The sequence below is a fragment of the Ammospiza caudacuta genome, chromosome 14 (genome assembly GCF_027887145.1).
Source record: "Ammospiza caudacuta isolate bAmmCau1 chromosome 14, bAmmCau1.pri, whole genome shotgun sequence".
Classification (NCBI taxonomy): Eukaryota; Metazoa; Chordata; class Aves; order Passeriformes; family Passerellidae; genus Ammospiza; species Ammospiza caudacuta.
This window is the reverse complement of record NC_080606.1, coordinates 8,941,527-8,963,525: the sequence shown is the minus strand read 5'-3', so window position 1 is coordinate 8,963,525 and position 21,999 is coordinate 8,941,527. Positions and strand designations below refer to the sequence as shown.

The 21,999-nt window shown below is 41.7% G+C and overlaps 1 protein-coding gene across 1 annotated transcript in view; it reads right to left on the bottom strand.

Moving 5' to 3' along the window:
* COL4A6 (collagen type IV alpha 6 chain) overlaps nucleotides 1-21,999 on the bottom strand; it is a 108,358-nt gene that overhangs the window by 25,226 nt on the left and 61,133 nt on the right. Inside the window, exons 4-16 of the mRNA XM_058814414.1 lie at nucleotides 15,749-15,883; nucleotides 14,545-14,589; nucleotides 8,875-8,991; nucleotides 8,048-8,116; nucleotides 7,146-7,181; nucleotides 6,667-6,729; nucleotides 6,000-6,035; nucleotides 5,822-5,863; nucleotides 4,878-4,970; nucleotides 3,758-3,811; nucleotides 2,315-2,374; nucleotides 1,802-1,846; nucleotides 1,169-1,222 (exon numbers count right to left, since the gene is read on the bottom strand). Coding sequence (XP_058670397.1) covers nucleotides 1,169-1,222; nucleotides 1,802-1,846; nucleotides 2,315-2,374; nucleotides 3,758-3,811; nucleotides 4,878-4,970; nucleotides 5,822-5,863; nucleotides 6,000-6,035; nucleotides 6,667-6,729; nucleotides 7,146-7,181; nucleotides 8,048-8,116; nucleotides 8,875-8,991; nucleotides 14,545-14,589; nucleotides 15,749-15,883 — 849 coding nt within the window. The remainder of the gene's footprint in view (nucleotides 1-1,168; nucleotides 1,223-1,801; nucleotides 1,847-2,314; nucleotides 2,375-3,757; nucleotides 3,812-4,877; nucleotides 4,971-5,821; nucleotides 5,864-5,999; nucleotides 6,036-6,666; nucleotides 6,730-7,145; nucleotides 7,182-8,047; nucleotides 8,117-8,874; nucleotides 8,992-14,544; nucleotides 14,590-15,748; nucleotides 15,884-21,999) is intronic.

The window sequence follows — 21,999 nt, the reverse complement described above, 5'->3', positions numbered from 1 at the left end:
TGTCTTGCTGAAGAATTCACTTTGTTCTGCTATTCATAATCATCTGCTGTCCTGACTTACATCGTTCCTGTCTGATGAAGCTGATGGCTGCTTCAGATAAGATGGCTGCTCCTGTCCAGCCATCCTCTGAAGGTCTCCAATTACCTCAGTAGGAAGCACAGACATGTATAAACAATGTGTACTGGAGACCAGTTATGTCAGCACACTGACCAGCATCAGGTAGATAATATCTGTTCACTTTGTGGTGAAAGCTGCTATGAGCTATCTCATTTTTAAAAGCTTTCATCACTTCAGCTTTCTGTTGCCTTGCAACACTGAATTTCAATAATAGAAGCTTACAGAAAGGTGGATTCCTTCATAAAGTCATCCAGGTAGAACAGGCAAGTTGTGACAAACTGCAGTGTCATTCCTTCCTCTCACTGACACTCTCAAAGAGTATCAGATCCTTTTTGAAATCACAAGCACAAAATTTGACTGTCATCCAAATTGCCACCATATTTATCACATAAACACCAAGGCAGTGCACACTTCGTTGCTTCTTCCAGTAATACTTCTCTGTACAGAAACATCTAATACTACTTCTTCCATGTACTCTGCACAAAACATCCCTTCTGTACTTGCATTTTACAAGTCTGCAATCTTGGTGGCAGATCAGTGTTTTCACAGCAAACTACTAGCTACTCATTTTCCACTCTGTTTCCAGCTGTCTGACTGCCCAAATTGTAAGATACCCAGGAAATGTCTGCTATGCATCACCTATATTTAGTCCAAGAAACTGAACACGTTCTCAGACTTGTCCCTACTTGTAGAACTGTGATCCAAGACTTCAGATAGACTTGGCAACTATCTTAACATCAACTCACTTCCACCTAATCTTGCCTCAATGGCCCAATAAATATGGCTGTAAGGATAAAGGAGACCAGAAAGGCTACACCTATAATTCTAAGTCATGAATTCAATGATTAACATTGAAAAATTATTAAAATACCTGAGTATTTATGGCTCAGCAACAACTCATTTTTGTGCTTAACAATAAAGTGAATGAGAAACTGAAACATACTGAAAATGACAGTGATATAGGGGCAAACAGGAGGTTTGATTAGAGCAGTGATAGTTATTTATTCATAAAAATACCTTTAAAAAAACCAATGCTTTAGTGAGAAGTTACCTTCATGCCTTCTACTCCATCCAGTCCTGGATAGCCTGGAACACCTGGGTGGCCCTGCAAAACCCCACAGGGGAACAATGATACACAGTGAGACAGTAAGTGGCATTACTTTTTAGCTGAGACATCTGCAGAGCCTGGACTCAAATCACAAACCAAATTCTTTGTCCTACCAAACACCTGAGGAAGAGTTAAAGAACGAGAAAACTGATGGCATCAATTTCTCAGCACTCACAAAATACCAGAGCTCCTTCAGGCCTCCTTGTGCTGTGAAGATGGTGAGAACTTGTGAGCAGGCTGAAGGTGTACAAATCAGGAGAACAACTAGGAGTTCTCACAGAACTGTAGAAATGCTTGCAAAATGAAGAGTCTAAAACATTCTTTTCCTTGTCCCACACATTTTTCCCCACTGTTTTTCCCTTCTAAAAAATTATTGTCACCAAAACATTTAAAATAACACTGAGAGATGTAGGATCTACTGATTTTGTACTTTCCACTTAGCTTAACTATTTCAATAAGGCAGGTATATTTATCCACCAGAAAACTTGAAGCCACAATATAAGAAGTTGGTAAATCTTAAGCAGTTAGAGGGCTTCTGTAACTCTTAAATACAGTAAAAAATGGAAGAAATTTCACCTTTCTCCCTGGAATTCCTTCAGGTCCATCCAGTCCCAAAAGACCCTAGAACAGCAAACACATTAACTTTTAGAGGCTCCGTCCCAGCTTGATGTGGCTTCAAATATCTCAGCATCAAAGAATTAAAAGTTAAAAATTTCAAAAGGAGAAGCTACCACTGATTTTCTTATGTCTCAATTATTAACAATAACAATGTAAAGAATTTAACAAAATAACTGATAAAAGCAGGCTTATCTCATTTAACCACTGGATTTCTAATTGGCAGTTCAAGTTAAGGAAGTCATGGTGTTTCAATTTATAAGGAACTTAGGTGTTACTTTGTAATCACAAAACTAATAAATTGTAGTGTGGTGAAGACTTTCTATCAGACAGTTTATTCTGCACACACAGAACAGAATGTCTTGCTCCTCCTGTTGCACAGGAGCACATCATGGCAGGGAATGAGTCTGTTGATGAAAGGCTCACTTCATGTGTTTGAGAACAGGCATTTAAAGACTTGGTGAAGATACCTACCCTGCCACCTGGTAAGCCAGGCACACCTTTTTCTCCTTTTTCTCCAACACCTGCAAAGCCCTGAGGAAAAATGTCAACATTAAATCTCTGTGATCTGTTTGGAACTGAACAGCACATCCCTGTGTGTAAAGTAAAGGGAACACAAACCCACTTATGTATACAAACAGTACAATAGTGAGACAAAGGGAGCTGACTGTTTCTGCTGGGACTACTTTGTCCCAGCAAGAAAAGCTCCAATCAATCAGACTTGGCACTGTGTGTAGTACAGGACCTGCTTTATTCCCCAAGACTTCTATCCATTTAAACCATGGCATATATTTCAGTAGCAACTGCAAGTGACCCCATGTTACAGACAGCAAAGACCTCCAATGCTACTCTGTATTCTATTCCACATTGAGAAACTCTTTCAAGTCTCATTTCTTAACAGCAGCAGCTCCCGGGAATGCTCAGGACATGCTTTTCCCTTCCAAAGCCCATGAATGACACAAAACTTGCATTTTCATGCTCAACATATGGAAATGTTTGGTGGCTTTCCCAGTCAGCAAGAAGTATCAAATCCAGAGATAGAACACCAGAATTTAATTTCAGCAAGAGTTACAGTAGTTAAGCAATTTCCAGGCTTCAATCTTAAAATATTTTACAGTTGTGGTTAAGTTTGTACATATGTTCAATTTCACCAGCTTCAATGAGCCTCTTGTGCTGCATAAAGCTAAGCATGGAATATGTCCAGGAAGGCTAATAACAAACTGTGCCTCATGTACAGGTTTTCCTTGCACGTATTTCTCCTAAGAACATCTGTAACTGAAGAAACTGGCAAACAATTTATCTTATTAGTCACAAGTTTCCAAAAATATTTATTCCCTAAAGTTATTGAAACAACCTCTGTTTACAAAATGTTTTAAGCTGGGAAATAGCTCTCTGGAATTCAGGGCTAAATTGTTTTTCTTAATTCATATAGAGGAGATGTAACACCATGCTGAGTTGATTAGCACTAATACTCAACAGCCCATTTTAACTGGGTGTATATGGATAGAAAGAAAGATCTGCATGTGCTTTACAGTTTTAAAGTAAAATAACAAAATATATGTTTAGGTATAATAAAAGGGAAAAAAAACAGGATTTTTTTTTCCTATGTCTGTGGGACAAGGAACACTGCCATCAAGTGGCCATGACACAGGTAGAGCTCTGAGCAGGTCTGCAGGTACTGAAATCTGGGCAGCTTTGCAAGTCTGTAGTAGGACTGTAGTTATTCTTTGTATCTACAGGACAAAAAATGATCAGATTACAGTTACACTCTTCAAAAAGTCTTGTGAACACTTTTATCAGATTTTCCAAGTTCTCTGGTGCCTAGAAACTCCTGTAGAAGCCTTGTGAGTTATTCAGAGGTTGCTGAACCATCTAACTCCAGCTGGGCACATGTTAAAAACACTCCTCTGTCCTTACCGGGATGCCAGGCAATCCTTGGTCTCCAGGGAATCCTTGAGGACCTGGCTCTCCCTGGCAGGGGGGAAGAGACAAACACAATAAATCACTGTGCCTGTGAAAGCAAGACCTTCCTGTCCACCCACCGTGCTCCTGGCACCTAAAGCAAAGCTCTGTCCATTGTTTGCCAGGGAGTGCCCTGGGTTAGTGCCACCAGGGTTTGTGTCACCAAACCCTGCATCAGAGGCTCCCAGCACAGAGCTGGTGCTTCCTCTGGCCACTGCCTGGCAGCTGCTGCTCTGCTGCCACAACTGCCACAAGCCAAAGCAGGGCCATGTCACACCATCAGGTGGGAAACTGCAGCATGCACAGTGCCTGGTGAGAGCAGCAAAACAGCTCATGGTGGGACAGCAATGTTTTCACAACTCTGCTTACAAACTCCAGAGTGAGCCCAAAGGAATGGGGTTTGTCTGAGCCTCAGCTCACACTAATGTCAATTGACCAAGTACAACAATCTCTCATAACTTTACACGGGGGCTCAGGAAAGCTCAGACTGGGCTCCCAAACCAGCCTGTATAAATCCCAGATAAACTCAGTATGCCTAAATTTCAAATGTCTAGAGAATCTTTAACTCAATCTTTAACTCAAACCACACAGCTTTCATAAAAACACTGATGACCTAAATTCACATCTCAGTAATAACAATGCAAAGGTGAAAAAACCCGATTATTCCAGAGTAGTGTGCACTAAGGCAAAAGAGCTGGAGCTTCCATTTATTTTTCTAAATTGATTTTTTTGCTTCAGCTGACACAATTTCACAGGTTCAACAAAAACAAGCTAGAGTTCTTATTTTTAGGATTACACTTATTTTACACTTATTTATCTTACACTTATTTTTAGGATTAATGACAAAAACTTTTAAATAGCTTCCAGATTTCTTCTTCTGAGACGTATGTATTCTCTAGTGGTCCACAATGCTCTGAGCTATGAATACTTTTATTCAATAACATTAGGTAGAATAAAGTGGTACAAAAATTATTTTGATTTGGAAATATAACAGCTCTCACTGTTCAGTAATTTTGTTCATTCTTGAATGAAAGAACATGGAGAAGGAGAGGGTTTGTAAACTCAATTTACAGACCTTTTCTCCTTGCTTCCCCTTTGGAAATCCCATGAATTCCAGAATTCCAGTGGATGGTGGGGGACCTGGAAGCCCAGGCAGCCCCACATCACCCTGTAAACAAAAGAGGAAGATATTAACATAACAGACCGTGTTTGATTTTCTATGGAAATAGCCTTCAAATCAGAAGAAAAACCACTTCAATTATATCTCATGTATATAAATCTGTGTGCCTGAATGCTGGCATGGGACTTTGGTCATGGGAATTAAAAGATCAGATGGAAAATCAGGATGAACAAAATGCATCTGTTTCCAAAGCCTTGTGGATATAAAACATGCCAAGAGAAAAAAAAGAAAAAGCTCAGCTATTGAACCAACAGGAAAACATTGCAGAAAAATTCTGGGGAGAAATATGAAAAAAAAAGAAGAGGAGGAACAATTAGAATTGTGGAAGGTGGAGAACCAATTTTAACATCAGCAGAATCAAGTTCCAGACTGAGAACCTGAAGAAGCCCCATTTTGTCTGTGTAAATTTTGACTGCAAGACACTCCTTTAGGATAGTGAGATTATCAATTACACACCAGTTTACTCAAAGAATGTAATGAAAGTCAGGAAGAATGAAGTCATTGCAATAACTCAACACAACAGGTGATGATGCAAAGAAACTGAGAAGTGGAGATTCAAAAGATGTCTAATGACCTCCAGTCTTGATAACCACAAAAATACTGCACTGACTTAATATTTCCCCTTCTTCTTCACCCAGAAAAGGGTCCCATCCTTTTTAGTGTACCAACAAATAAGGAAGCAGAAAGATTCTTTAGCATTTGAACTGCCAGTCATTCCAAGAGAAGAAAAGAAAAAGAAGAAAATGCTAGAATTTAGACACTTTCTAGAGAACCAAGATGTGATGGAACTCTGGAGTATTATTTCATGCTCCTTCCATAATAAAACAAGTTTCACTTACCTTTTCTCCTTTCTCTCCTTGAAAGCCTAATCCCATGTTACCCTAGGAGAGAAAAAATCCATGGATGAATGAATAATAAAACAACAGCAACAACACCACTCCTTATTATTTAACCCCACAGCACTGTTAAACCCCAAAAATTAGGTGTAAAAAGAAAACAGGAAAGGTAGCTACTTACTTTGGGACCTGGTTGCCCAGGAAGACCCACTGGACCCTAAATGTAAACAAGATCAAGATTTTATTCCTTTTAACTTAATTAGGATGCAAACAACTGGAGCAATGCAGGGATCTGCAGTGGTACCTGAACTTTCTTGCCTCCAAAGCAAAAGCAACACACATGCTCTCAAGTCTTCACACCTCTAATAGCACAGCTCTTTGGCAACATCATTAATTAAGAGAAAACTTCAACTTAAACCCAACAAAAATGTAGTTTGGTTTTACCTTTGCCCAATAGAGATTCTCTTGTAGGATCCTGAAAAAGCAACTCCAACATATCTCATGGCAACAAAGGCTCCAAGCATCAGAGGTCAGCCCATTCCCCAGCCCTGGGATGAGGCAGTGCTCAGAGCAGTGTAACAAGGTGTTGGTGTTTGCAGGGAGCATGGCAGAGCTCTGCTGGAGCCCTCGTTTGCTGCTCTGGATGCCCAGAGAGGAGCCTCTGCTCTTGTGATCAGATTAAACTTCCCAAGACTGAGCATCCTGTGCTGGAAGTCAGCTGTGCTCAGGGTTTTCAGCTGCACAGGCACTCTTGCTCATTGCCATGACACAAACAGAGACAGGGGAACGGGAAACCGCCAACAGTTGGAACTGTTCCATCAACAAGTGCCACAGCTGAGGTCCCTTACCTGCAAACCTGGTAATCCTATAGGGCCTGCAGGACCTATTGCACCTGGAAAACCCTTTGGGCCCTATAAAAAGAACAGAGGACAAATAGAGGATGTGTAGAATTTACTCCATCTAACCCACCCAAGTGAGTCTCAGGAAACATTAAGTAATATCCTCTAGTTAAGTAAGCCAATTTAAATATTAAAGCAATTTATTTCATATTATTAGATGTACTTTGAAAAACAAAGTTACAGAGTTCAATGGTAGAAGGAAGTTTGATTTGAAAAAGGAATAATGAGGTAATAGGAAAAATTGGACTCCCCCTACCATACCCTTCCTCTACTCATACCCTTACAAATCCAGAATGGCTTACACTATTGGTATCACACATGTAAATACACTTCACACTAATTTGAAAATGGTCTTTGAGACTCCATACCTGATAATGTACCTACTTAGTACTGTTTAAAATCATTATGCCCCATATTAAACAACTTACAGGAACTCCATCCAGTCCAGGGAGACCATTTTCACCCTAAAAATTATAAATGCATAAGTAAAAATTACACAGCATTATTGCAGCAAACTATAAGGAACATCAAGCTTTGTATAAATAGAAATATTTGCTGTTAGTTAATATTAGATCAAATGTAAATGGGAAAATATCTTGAAATCTGTGCTTCCATATTTGAATTGGGTAATGGAGACCTCTAGAGAAATTGGAACCATTTTATTTGTGCATAACAAGAGAAAATAAAGTGGCATTAAAAATATTAATTACAAAACCGCTAAAAATACACTATAAAAACTTATTACATGACTGCTATAAAATATGCAAAAGCACATCATCATAATAAGAAATTATCTTCATTTCCCATAAATACAGAAGTCAATTAATAAGGACCTATTTTACAAACTTATGAGTGTACATAGTGTGGATAGAATTTTAGAAAAGTTCCTAATGTTGACCAGCAAAATCAGTGTGAGAGGCCTTATATCACAGAGTGAATTTTTTATTATTTTCAATATTTAATGAAGCACGTATGTAAACTGAGAATGTGACTGATAAACTTCTAGTACCTTCCAGTACCAGCAACACTGAGAGGCAGCTGGAATCTCACAGCAGAAGCTGTAACATCCACCGAACCGTAACAGGATGAGCAGTGTCTCAGCATCCCAGTATGGGATGAACAAGATCTCTTTAAAAATCAAGCAATTCCAGGTTCTGAGAGTATTCTGTGTCATTAATGAAGTTATTACAAGGCCTTTTGCACAGCTCTGCACTCAGACACCCAGAACTGACACCATGAGCAATCAAAGCTGCAGTATCAGCATTGCAACCTGTGGGACATCAAATAGTTTCTTGTACTGTATTTTCTCCTGTGCGATGACAAGTCTTACCTTCATTCCTTTAAGACTGCCTTGAGCAAAAACAGGTTCTCCTTTGAGGCCTTTTGGGCCAGGACGACCCTGATTTAAGAAAAAATAGTAAAAAATAAATTTCTTGAAAAAATACTGCTTTAGTTTTGAAAGACTCTCTGATTAGCATAATGAACAAGGCAAACTCCTGGCTCGGTTAAGTGTAAAAGTACCACTGCTGCTTTGCCAGAGAAGCTGTGCTATTATGAGAACTAAAGACTTCCTGCAGCTTTAGAAAAACAAGGTTCTGCAAGCATTTTCTCTGGTATTTCCCTGTTTATATAGGATTTCCTTTTCATTTTAGGCCTTTGACAACCTTAGATCCTTTTTGAACCTGTTCAAAAAGGCAGAACTCCCCTGTTCATACACACATCAATGCTATTTAGAGGGACCTTGGCAGGCTTGAGGGATGGGGCCATGTAAACCTCAGCAAGTGCAACATCCTGCAACTGAGTTGGGGCAACCCCAAGCACAGATTCAGGCTGGGCAATGACTGGATTGAAAGCAGCCCTGGAGAAGGACTTGGGGGCACTTGTGGATGAAAAACTGTCAGTGTGAGTTTGCCCAGCCAGCCACCCATATCCTGGGCTGCATCCAAAGCAGTGATGGCAGCAGGTGAGGGAGGGGATTTTATCCACAGGATCCTAATTTTATCCTCAAAGTGGATAAGAAAACTGAGCTCTAACAACTCTAATAAACTTAGGGGGTTTTGTGTTCTTCATAAGTACTTGGCAGTTAGTTCTCCAACAATATCACAAAAAGCAAATCCTGTTTTAGTGACAACAGAACACATTTGAGTTGGGACATACAGGCAGTCCAGGTAGGCCAGGAAACCCATCAGGTCCAGAAATGCCAGGACTCCCAGTGGTGCCATTGCAGCCATCGAGGCCAGGAGGGCCTCTGGGTCCCGACTGCCCAGGGTGACCCTGTGTGAAAGCAAAGACAGAGAATGACCAACAGGATCTGTTATTTGCCAGTAATACTGCTGTCCCCAGAAAACTGATATCTTCCTTCCAAATGGCAACACAAACCAAAAGAATTGCACAACTCCCGAGCAAGTTCAGTGTACGGCAGAGTGCAACAGAATAAGCTTCTTCAGCCAGATTTGTTCATCCTCCCTAAAGGTTAAATCCTAGAACACTGGCTGCATTCATCTGATTACCTTTTTCTCCAAGGGACAGTTTTCTGAAGAACATAACTTGTGCATGAGTAGGTCCCAAAAGGGACCATCCCACAGCAGTGTGGACCATATGGAATGTAACAGTGTCAAACAGCACGCAAGGGCGCACCTGACACCAGCAATGGAAGCTGCTCATGTGAAAGAAAGGGCAGAGGCAGACTCAACAATACTGAGCATTTACAATCCAAATCTGCTTGGAGTTTCAGTGGCTTCTCTTCCTCTCCAGTGTGGATTCCTTCTTTTAATAGATCAACAGATGTTAAAGCTCCAGTATCAGGCCATTCAAGCACAACAGCTTTATTTGTTAAATTAAACATAAGACCTTAAGCAAAGCAATTGGTAGAAAGATCCAATTAAACTAACAACATTTTTTAAAAAGTATTTGCAATGGCCAATTATTAATCAGGCAGAGCAAAATATAATTGTACCTAATTCTGATTTCACAAGTCTTTTGCTCTGCTATAGCTCTACTAATTTGACTGGAGTTTACTCATGGTACTAATGCAAAGGAGATCAAAGTTTGGGACTTCAGGCAGTTTTTCCTCAGTGCCACATGAATATGTGAAGGCAGAAGGCAGAAAGGCAGAACTGTCAGTCACAAAGCCCAAGTGTCAGGCAGCTCCTGATCCTGTACTACTTTTCCTATAAGTGAGTCCTGTGGCACTCAACAGCACTGTTTTAAGGCAAGAAGAAAAATTAAACTTATGGAGATAGTATCAGTAACTTGACAGTTCTCTCCCCTCTCTGTACACAGTGATCTTGACTCATCCCAAAAGTACTTTTGTTTGATCCCAAAGATTTGTCCTTAAGATATGGCACTAAGCAAGTTATGACTCACATTAGGAAAGTAAAAAAAAAAAACAAACACGGATAAAATGGAGATAAAGCAGAACATTAACAATTCTTCATGCCTGACACCTAAAATAAAGCACATTTGCAACACTAAAAGTCTTCCCAGACCAAGCCAATAGCATATACTGTGATGAAACTCAATGAGAACTTTGCAGTAATGTAAAGCTTTTTATCTAAGGATCTTTAAATACCTTGAAAAAATGTGGGAATGCTATAATCTAATTTTATAGATGGAAAGCTCAAGACACACAGTAGCAGGGTGATTTTCTCAAGGATGCAGAACTACTTGGGCCATATTTATATAATTACTCCAGCTGATCACTGGCCTCAGCTGCTGCCAGGACAGCTATTCCATATGGCTGCTTATTCACACATACCTACTCCCTGTGCTGGATACAAACACAGCAGAGAAATAACTGTTCTATTTCTTAATGGGGCTAATTTCCAGTCAGATCAAGTCCTTGGTCCAGTTCATTTGGCAAGTGCATTGAGATTTGTGCCAACAAGATCGAGAGGGACCTGATCTGCTTTCTGCCAGTCAACAAGGTACAAACTGATCAATGTCAGGTGTGTCTGTACTGCACAATTAAGGCAGCTCACCCAGACAAGAATAAATTTGAGATTTAACAAGGAATGGAATGAAGTCATCCTAAAGCATTACCATCAGAGATCACTGCATTAACAGTACCAGTTGCTCTGATGATTAGTCTGCTTGTCAAAATAACCACACGTGGCGTGCAAGCAGGAACTTGCCAGGCCCTGGTAAAGCAACTGGAGTAGGCTGAAGCATCAATGTATTGCCATCTAGATTTTTCTCTTAGAAATTACTTAACTAATTTGATCCGTGCAGGATGTCACAGCCAAGAGCATCAAGTCTCTGACAGGACAGGCAGTGCTGCAGAGTCAGAGGCCAGAGCTGTCAGTGTCTATCAGGTCTTCCACTTTGTTTACAGCATAAACAAGATCAGGAGTTATGTGGGTGCACACATATCTGGTTACAGCACAAGGTGACCAGCTGCAAGGTTTAGTGAAGCTGAAAGGGCCAACATCTGCCCCTCAGAGGGAGACAGAAGGGAGCCAAGCTGCTCCAGCTTTCCTGCTGGCCCAGAGCCAGCCCATGGCACACAGCTGCTGGGTGAGCACGTCCTGGGAAACGCTTGGGGTGAGATCTCCTAACCCTCAGACCAAGACAACCTGTAAGAGGCCCAAAGGACTTTGGTATCCTCCTAAAATGTGAGTAGGGCTTAAGAGAGAGGACATAAAATATGCTGATCTCAGTGATTTCTTATGTGTGCTAAATAAATCTGTCACTTAATCCCATGGCATCCGTGTCTGTTGTTCTGTGCCAAACCATGACACAGGCTGACACACAAGCACACACACACATTCTGTGTCTTTTGCTTTAGGAAAACAATCCACAGGACTTCCTACTTTAAACCTAATCTGCAATCAGAGTTCATAATATTTTGTTTTAAGACCCTTATCTGAGGAGACATTGAACACCCACAACTGACTTCCTTCAGAGTTGCTAAGTCCTGCCTTAAAAGAAGCTTTTTCCCAGGGGTTTAAAATACTGATTTAAAGAGCTGGTTTGACCTAAAAAGTGGTGGTTAATAGTTTCACTGCTGTCACCTTCTCTAATTCCTGTTTTGGCAGATGTGCCAATTGAACACAAGCACCTCAACTGACTAAGGCACAAGACTTTCACAGACTTTACTCATACATGTCAGGGTGATTCGTTTACAGATCTGAGTTAAAACACAGGGCTGGAGAGATGCTTGTGCTCCCTGTACTCACAAAAGGAGGCATTTGGTGTGAGGCAGATAAGGAAATTTGAACTGGTTATCTGGGCCCTCCTTTATCTGACTCTTGCTGTACACTGACACTGTGATCCCAAGGGGCCTCTTTTGTAAATCAAACAGGGGAAAGGCAATCCCAACAGGAGAGCTCAATGAATAATTAAAACAGAGAAACAAATGCAATTAGGGATGAATACAAAACTAATTGAATAAACAGTTTCATGGGTTGCTAAGGCAAGTGGCCTTTCTACAACTATTGCCAAGTGCTTGCTTTTACTCTAGGAAGGTCATAAAACTGCCTCTTCATACAGCTTTGGCTTTCATGGCACACACAAGGGCTCACTTATCATAAAAGTATTTCCTTCTAGAACTCCTTGGACAGTTCATGAAAAGCTATATACATCCCCCAGCTTCAGTTCCAGCCTTTGCCAGAGGTGTCCTTGAATCCTGTCTTATAAGAAAAAATAAACTTCCCAAGTAGGTCTAAGGATTTGAGGGCTTCTCCTACAGCATGACATGAAAGTCTAGCAATAAACACATGTAGCTGCTGTATTTACTAGGTTAAAGGGATTAGTCAGGCCAGCTGCAACAACATGATTTACTTGCCACCAGCACTCCCCAAGGGAACTCTGTGGAATACCTTCCCTTAAGGTCAGCAGTGGGAATCCCCTCTGAAAAAGAGCCTTGCCCATGGCCGTGACTAAACTACACCTGCCCACACTAACACACCTGCACGCTACAAAGAATCTCTCTTTGCATTTGGATGTGCAGAGACAGCAAAATCTTTTTACTTCTCCCATCTTTCTCACACACACACATTCTCTCCTTTGCTCTACATTCCACACATCCATATAAAGTGCCTATACTGGTATACACTTCACAAAAAATCTAAGCTGCTCCCTATTCTGAAATGTAATGACAAAAGTAAAAATATTTACTCAAGCAGTGGTGGTTGCTATTTTCACGCTACAATGGAAGCATTTATCTTAGTGGTTATAATGTAAGCAGTATGAATAAGTTTCCCTTTCCCCTTTTTCTGCCCTGCAGTTGTGGCACAGAAGAGCCACAGTGCTGAGCACTCTGCTACTCCTGACCAGCAAAATCTGCCTCTTTCCCATTAAGCCACCTGCAGAATGTTGCAAAGCAGAGTAGATCTGCATATGCTGGAGGCTTTGAATCCTCTCATCTGCCTCCCTGCTCTCTCCTTGGAACGCCTGTCCCTGCCAACTACCTGGCAATGGCTGCTGCTCTGTCTCTGCCTCCCCTCACTGCTGGGAATCCCCTTTCTCCAGAGCCTCATCTGAAAAAACACCCTGAGAACAGCATGTTCCCACAGTGTGTTCAATTAAATTAAGTATTATGGGAACAGCTTGTTCTCTTCAGACCTAGACAGTTGGCTGGTGGTAAAAGAAAAAAAAAAATAGCAGCAAGGGAGTAGAGCAGGAGAGAAAACAGGCAAGGATGAGCAGAGGGGGACTAAAGGACAAGGGCCAGGAAGGAACTGGAATCAAACAAGTTCATTTACAAGGCCAACTGTGCATTTTCAGCCAATCTATCACAACTATTCTGTTTTTGATATGAAGTAAGAAAACACAGCTCAATTGTTGGAACTCCTGGCCATCTGAGAAAGCAGGAAAGATGAGAAAGGGTATGAGCATAGTCTGAAGGCACAATGACACACAGGATGGAAAAATGCCATCAAGAAAATAAAAATCATTCTAATATCAGAAGGAGAAAGCAGTAGAACCAAAAAGAGTAGAAAGAGTAAGGAAGTTTGGGGCAACTTCTAAAGCTGATCCAGTTAAAGTTCCCCTGAGATACAGCAAGATACCTCTGCAAAAATCGCTGGAGAGACCAAGCAAAAGAAAGCTGGCAAAAACACTCTAGCCACATTATTTTTTATAAACTGTCTCTATAATGCAAAGTTCTACAGAATGAAGGAAACAAAATGCTCCTGATGGTCAGGGAAAGTGGTTACCTACCTGTCACCTGATCTAAACCAGGACTAGAACCTAGAAGAGAATTAAGGGTAATCTGGAGGGCCTCAGCTCTCATCACTGTTTTCATTCATGTCATAGCAAAAGATGATTGAGGGAGACCTGGTAACAGCTATCACATACAAGAAGGCTACTACAAAGCAAAAGTGAACAAACTTTTCTTTGTATCCCTGACCAGTAACATGAGAACTAAGAGCTTTAAACTGCAAAAAGAAAGACTGAAGTTAGCAAAGCTTTTCTAATAGAGAATGCAGTCTTCATCATCACAAGGTTTTAAGAACTGGTTAGGAAACACATGCTAAAAATGGCCTGAAGCACAGCTGACCATGCCTGTTTGACTCCCTGAGGTGCCTTTCAACTCTGAAAGTCTATGATTTTATGATACAGGGGTTTTTAGGCAGTGGTGCTGAAAGAAAAGCTAATTAATCATGCAAATGATCCCCATGTAACTCAGGGTCACTTTCTGATATGTATCAGCTTCCTATTGTCTTACAAACCAGCACAGAATCACCAGGTGGATTAACAAACACCCAGATAGAGGCAAGCAATTGCAAGGTACACTATGCTTGTGCTAGGACAATCTAATCATGTTCAGGTGCTTTTGGTTGTGATTACCATTCTGGTGATTTCTATTTACATATGCAAACTTACTGGGATCCCGTTGATGCCCTGGAATCCTGGAACTCCCATTGGACCCTGATGAAAAAGAGTACACATTATATTTCACTTCATTGATCTGTAGATTTCAGTCACCTCTGAGATATTTTTCACTCCAACACTCTCAGTCTTGGACTTCTGCTTTCAAAACCAAAAGGAGCAAACTATCTCATGCAGATTCCCTCTGACCACAGGGGTCAGTGAAGACAGGAACTGAGCATCTGAGCTTGACTGGATACCTCATGAGTGCTTCAGGAACGTTTTAATCAGGCAATTAAAAATAAAAATATAATCTCCTACTGCACATCTGGAGAAAACAAGATGCCAGGAAAATAAACAATCTGCTATAAATTTAACCCTTGTCTTTCCAAGACTTTCAACAAAATTTACATTATTTTCTATCTACAGTTGGATAGGACCCTCAGAGATAAGCAGACCACTGCATTAACTACAGACTGCCCAAGACGCAAGTAATTGCCACAACTTGTTGCTCTGCTCTGAATAGTAGCAAAACAGACTGTGCAAGCAGAATTCCCTAAAATGTTCCTGCTTTGGAAAGGTAAAATATATTTCTCCCTCAAGGGATGAAGAGAGAGAATCTTATGGCATGCTGGTATTGCATATGTATCATTTCAGGGGATAGAAACAGTTCTGGACTAAATGGATTTTTTTCAGTGCAAAGAAATTGTTTCCAATCTTGCACACTGCATTCATTGACACCTATACCTTATGGGCTACTATATTTATTATGATGTAGCTTATTGTATTCTTTTTAGAATACAAAGTTAGAAATAACTTTGCACCTGCAAAACTGAATTGCAAATTTTGTTTAGTACCCATTCTTTTTGCTTTTCTAGATGCCAGCTCAGGATCTTCTACACAGAAACCGTCTCCATGTCTCCCTGAACAGAGTGTGACTAACAACCATCTACCCCGGGCATGTGAAGTGACAGACTACTTGCAACAGCAATACTCATTTGGCTGTAGCTCACCTACCAGGATGGCTACACTGTTGAGTAGCTTTAGCATGTGTATTCTCATTCAAAAATAAATGCAGACAATTCTCTAAAGATACTGTTGAAATGCCATTGTAGTTTTTATCCCTGGACATATAGCCCAAGATTATCTTTATTCACTCAAAAACATACACAAGGCCATAGAACTATTGCAGGGACAGGAAAGTCACTGCTGAGCCTACCTTGTCACCTTTCTGTCCAGCTGGTCCAGGAGGGCCCACTGCTCCTCTCTCACCTTTGGCTCCAGGCAAACCTTCTGGGCCAGTAAATCCAGGTGCTCCTATTGGTCCTTGAAGCCCAATTGGTCCTGGTCGACCCTAATATACATTAAAAACAAGTCAATGCATCATGTCCACAAACTCATTTGTAATTACTCTTTCCAACTCCACTTTTAATGCAATTTGATACCTCTCGTGGTAGTTATGACATCCTAAAGTTTTCCCTGTCCATTTTCAGACAAAGACTGCCCAAAACTGCACACAGGACTCGAGATGGGGCCTCACCAACACAGAGTAGAGAAAAACCCTAAACCACGTCCCTAAACTGTCTGGTGATGATGTGCTGAATCATTAAGGTGGGAAGAACCTCCAAGAGCAAGTCCAGCCTTTGACTGAATACCACCATACACACTAAACCATATTGCCAAGTGCCACATTTGTTCATTTCCTTAACAATTCCAGGCACGGTGACTCCGCTACGTTCCACTTCTTAACCACTCTTTGCAGTGAAGAATTTTTTCCCATCATCCAGCCTGAGTCTCGCCTGGCACTTGAGGGCCATTTCCCCTTGCTCGATCTATGGTTGCCCAGAAGAGGCCGATGCCCACCTCACCACAGCCTCCTTTCAGAAAGCCACAGGGTCCCTACTGACCCTCCTTTGCTCCAAGCTAAACAAGCCCAGCTCCACCAGGCGCTTCCCCTCACACCTGTGCTGCAGACGCTTCAGCTGGATCTGGAGCACAGGTGTGGTGGGAAGGAAGGGCTTTGCTGCCCTTCCCCGACTCGCCGCAGCGCTCAGGGCGCGGGGTCGCTGTCAGGAATCCCCTTGCCCGGAGGAGCCCGAGCGCAGGAGGGAGCGGAGCGCTCCGCGGGTGCAGTGCCGGGCGCTGCCGGCAGAGGGCGCGGCCCCCGCGGGTTGGCGCTGCCCGGCTCGGAGGTGCCGGGGAGGGCCCGGCCCGGCCCGGCGTTACCGCGCTCGGAGCATCCCGTCGGAGCCGGCGTTACCGCGCCCTCAGCGCCCGGCCCGGCCCGGCGTTACCGCGCTCGGAGCATCCCGTCGGAGCCGGCGTTACCGCGCCCTCAGCGCCCGGCCCGGCCCGGCGTTACCGCGCTCGGAGCATCCCGTCGGAGCCGGCGTTACCGCGCCCTCAGCGCCCGGCCCGGCGTTACCGCGCTCGGAAGCACCCGGTCGGAGCCGGCGTTACCGCGCCCACAGCGCCCGGCCCGGTCCGGCCCGGCGTTACCGCGCTCGGAGCACCCGGTCGGAGCCGGCGTTACCGCGCCCACACTGTCCGGCCCAGCCCGGCGTTTCTGCGCCCACAGCGCCCTGCGGGGCCGTGCCCAGACAGACACCACGCCAAGCTCCCACACTATCAGCAGAAAATGCGGTTTATCACAATGCTTTCCACCGGCAAGACGATCAGTGGATCACACAAAGTTGCCCGCGTAAAGAATCATGACTTACATAAAATAAAATAAAGGAGGAAGTTAAAAAATCCCCACACCTTAATAATTCCACCATATAATCCCCCCTCCCTTTAATTCTCATGTCCATGGAAGTGTGTTTCTCTGTTCCCTAACTCCGTAAAACAGCAGAAAGAATGCAGCTCCCTGCTGCAAGTGTTTTAGTAGTCTCAGCTGGAGACATACAAAGCCCTGACTCATGGCTTGGCAGGTACAAGACTTTTACTGTTAATTTAAAAACGCATTGTTACATGTTTAAAATCAAGCAAAGTGAAACAAAGTGTACAAGATTTAAAAAATTCTTTCTCCAGGATCAATTTTAGTACCTGTTTAGGCTAAAATATTTTTTCCCATATTCCATGTGTCTTTCTTCACTGTTGTTGTGGTTTTCTTTTACCTGCAACAATTCTCCCATATCACCCTTACTGTTGTGATTGTTTCATCCTGGCTTTTTAACAGAGGTCAAGTGCATGTTTGATATTTCGTAGCTTTTCTGTCTAGACACTGTCCATACTGTGCGCTTCCAGAGGCACAGACTCACATCTGAAAAGGCTTTTATGTTGATTATTTTTAGCTTTCTTCACTCTGGGCTAATTATCAATGGAATCCTTTCTATTGGGAACTATATAATCAAAACATGAATCCCCAAATCTTCAGCTGTCCTTGGCAACCATACACAACAAGAAACGTTAAAAATCACATGCTTTGCTCTCACTGAAAAAAGTTAAAGCTGAGACTGAATTTCCCATAACCACAAGCATTCAAAGGCTTTTAGGCAACAATTCAATTACAAAGCTTGGATTGTGGACTGTTTACCTCAAGGCATCATAGCAGTGCTGAGGCATAACCTGAAAATGGACACAGTTACACTCACAATCTTACTTAGCTCTCACAAAAGAAATGGCATCCAAGAGCCCACCAAGTTTGCAGAGAAAACACACTGTGAATTCCTCATTTGTTTGAATTGCTAATACTTCTGTGTTCCATTAGCTTGATTGCCTGGTTAATGACAGTGTTTCACAATGACTGGAACTGATGGGAATTAACATTTTAGGAGGCTTTTGTTTTGCTCTGCTGCAGGTGGCTCTGAGAAATATACCTAGACTGGAGAGTAAAGACAAGCAACTACACCTTCTGCTTGTGTTTGGATGAGCAGCTCTCTGACAGAAGAATTAAGTATGTTCCCTGTGATTTCAGGGCCCACAGCCCCATTCAGGGCTCTCTCCATTTAGTGCCCTACAAGAAAGATTTTAACAGCACTTGAAGATTTTGTCCAGTGCCTTGGAGTGTCACTAAAGCATAAGGACACAGTAAAGTGCTTCTAATCTCTCTGATAATGTGATTATGCCATGATAATCAGGGTCTCAAGAATTCCCACTGTTTCTTTTGAAGTCCGTGTGGATGGAAATCATGTTTTCTATGCTGAAACAAAGGACTTGCCTTCACTGCTAAAAAAGCAGTATTTTTCGTCACTCAGCAGCACTCCCATGAACTGTTCCAAGATTAGAGCATTATAAAGAGCAGGCACAGTGGCATGCAGGAGCAATTCAGGGATAACAGCACAATGAAGACTCAGGTTTTACCACAAGGAAAACTTAGAGAGCTCAGTGCCAGGTGGAACTTCTGTCTGACCTCAATGTGCTTACCTAGTCTTTACTGTGCTTTAGCACCAGGGTTGCTCTTACTTATCCAAAGGAAAAAAAAGGATAAAACAACTCCTAGCAGTGAGGACAAGCTGAAATATAAAATGGGGATTACATCAAACAAAAACTACAACGAATCAACAGAGGTCCCTATTTTTAATCTTTAATGTTCAACATATATTACATAGTAGCCTGCAGAAAAGCCATTAGCAATTAATGCAAGTGTTTTGGTTTCCCAGATGTATGATAATTGTTTTTAAAGAGTGGAAAATTATAGAACGCTAATAACACCAAGCAATAACAAAGCCAATGAAATTACTTGTGAATGTTCTCTCAAATGCCCACTAGAATTTCATATTTGAAATTTATGACCTGCATTCTCAAACATATTTGTGCACCAGGCTTTTACAATGTAGCAGCACTCTAAATGAGATGCCTGTCTGTAATGAATATGATGCTGGTAAAAATAGCATCATTTTTTTATATACCTGGGCATTTGCACAGATAATTTTGGATTCTGACCAAGTTTGTTGTCATAAGATCAGCATGAATCATGTGCAGCTCTGTTCTGCACATATCCATTGCAAACCGTTACAAATACACAGCTGGCTCAGACATTCAGCTTTTCATTCTCAATGTGTGGTAAGCAAAGGCAAAAAATGCCTGGAAAGGGAACCTCCCATTGCTTCTGAGTCACCACATTGCAGAAGGCAGTAAAACCAAACAGCCTGAAAGTGTAATTTGATGGCAGTGTCTTTCAAGATGGAAAAGGTTCTGCAACATGTTCCTTCTTCCTTATAGCCTTTTAAATTCACCTGTGTCCCGGGGTGTCATGAGGAAAGGCTTGAACAATGGGTAATGATGGGGCCTCTGCTGCTGCCCAACCCATCACAGTTTCTCTATTGTCCCTACCCCTTTTCCAACTCTAAAACCCCACGTAAATTTTCGCCCACTGAACCAGAGCTGCTACACATAGTACTGCAAATTCCAAACATTCTTTTATTTCCCATTGCCTCTGTGAGCTTGGAGAATAAAGCATGAATCTATTTGATTTGTCACTGTGTAAAGGAACACACATGGAAGTGGTATGGAACCACTGGATAGGCCCCTTATTTCTGGGACAAAAACAACAAGTACATACTTACTTGGGGAACAATTCAACTGGCCTAAGTCACTGTCAAATGCCAACTCAGTGATTCATCACCATAACAAACACTGGAACCCACTAGGATAAATCTAGCAGCTCTGGTAACTGAGCAGAAAATACTACTGATTAGTAAATTTGCAGACTGCCCTATTTCAAGCAGCAAAGCACTATTCATTTTCTAAGCAAAATTAAGGTCCCATGTATGAAAAGAGCAACTGAATTTAAATATGCTCACGTCCTCTGAAACTAACATGTGGTTCCTTCTCTAAGAGAATTCAGTGACCAAAATTTTTAAAAGGTTCTTATTCACGTTCTCTATTCCTTCACCATTATTTGCCCCATAAAACATGTTTTATTGACACAAAATATTGTTAGTGAAACATTTACTTCATGAGCAAATGCTTTGCTGTTTGAAGCATCTTATGCTTGTTTGATGACATAAAGGTGAACCAAACAGCCAACCATTAACTCATTACATTCTGGCCCTAAAAATGCATGTTCTCATACACTGCATACTCTAAGGCTGAAACTTTTAAGGAAGATCTGTGTTCCCAATTCCTGTTGGACAGCACAGCCTGTCCAAGGGACTGGTCCCTCAAGATGCTCATTCACACACACAGATTGCATTTCCCACTTAAACCAGGGACATTCTCTCTGATGAGAGCCACCATGTTACAAAAGCTGACCCAGGGATCGCCCTGAACTCAGATGAGGGCTCTGCCAGTGACTTACCAGTGCAAGGCAGCCGTGTCCACTGGGAGCAGCACAGCCCTGGGCCACCCTTCAGCTTCCCACCTCCACTTCCTCCCTTCTCCTCTCTGGTCTGCTCTGCCTCCACAGCAAGATTCCCACAGCAGTGGTTCCCTCTTGCTAGACAGACAGGGAGTAGCACAACAGAGTCCTGCTCTCAGCTGGGGCCCCACAGTTCTACTGTAATAATAATAATTACTGATGAAAACCCCTTCACCATTTTCCTAAATTACAGGTCAGGTATCCAGTGCCCTGCTCACATTCCAGAGTAAGTAATTATTCTCTCTACTGAAAAATGCTTTGTACTTTTAAAGAAAATTATTCTCCAGTTTTTCCTCTAAAAACTTAGGGCAAGTCCTAAGTCAAAAATGGCTCCTTTATTTCTGTCATATGATTAATTAATCCTCTACACAGCTTTTTACCTACACAGCACGAGAAGAATACAAAAAACTGTATGTGCACACAGAAATAATGGACCAGGAAATCAATCCTGTGCAACAATCCTGCTTTATTCAGCATCCTCCCAAAAATGCCATTGTTTTCTGTTTTTTCTCTGTTTAAGGAAGGATATTAGGGTGAATTTTTTTTTTCATTTAATTTTAACACAAGAGACAATTTTTTCATGTACCATATGAAATTCTTTAGTATCACAATGCCTTTCAGAAGTCTTCTGTTTATGCAAAGCAGCCTTTGGCATGCTCATACTGCTGGCTGTCAAGGCTGCTCTGGTCATGTCAGGACCAATTTTTAATGTAGTAAAATTGGTAATGTAGTAATGGGCAACTGCAGGCTGGGTTCTTATAACAATTTCAAATTTTAATTCATATGATAAAATCCATTTTCAAAAATATTTCTCTTATTTCCACTAAGCCTGACTAGACATGACTGCAAGTAGAAAATCTGGGTGACAAAAAATATGTGTGTATATGTATGTATGTGTGTATATTTATATATATGGGTTTACACCCTATTTTTTAACTGCTTAAAAAAATTATTGGAATTTGATTCCACAAATCATTTGATGAGTCCCATACTTCAGTAACAAAGTTGCAAAGGATGGCTTACCACATTATAAATACAGAACTACAGATGAACTCAAGACAATTTTTAAGAATATCTGTATTTTTTCATTGGATATTAAATCTATGAAAAGCCTGTTCCTTAGAATGCTTGATTTCCAGTTAAAAGCTTTCATGAAACATCCTGATCCA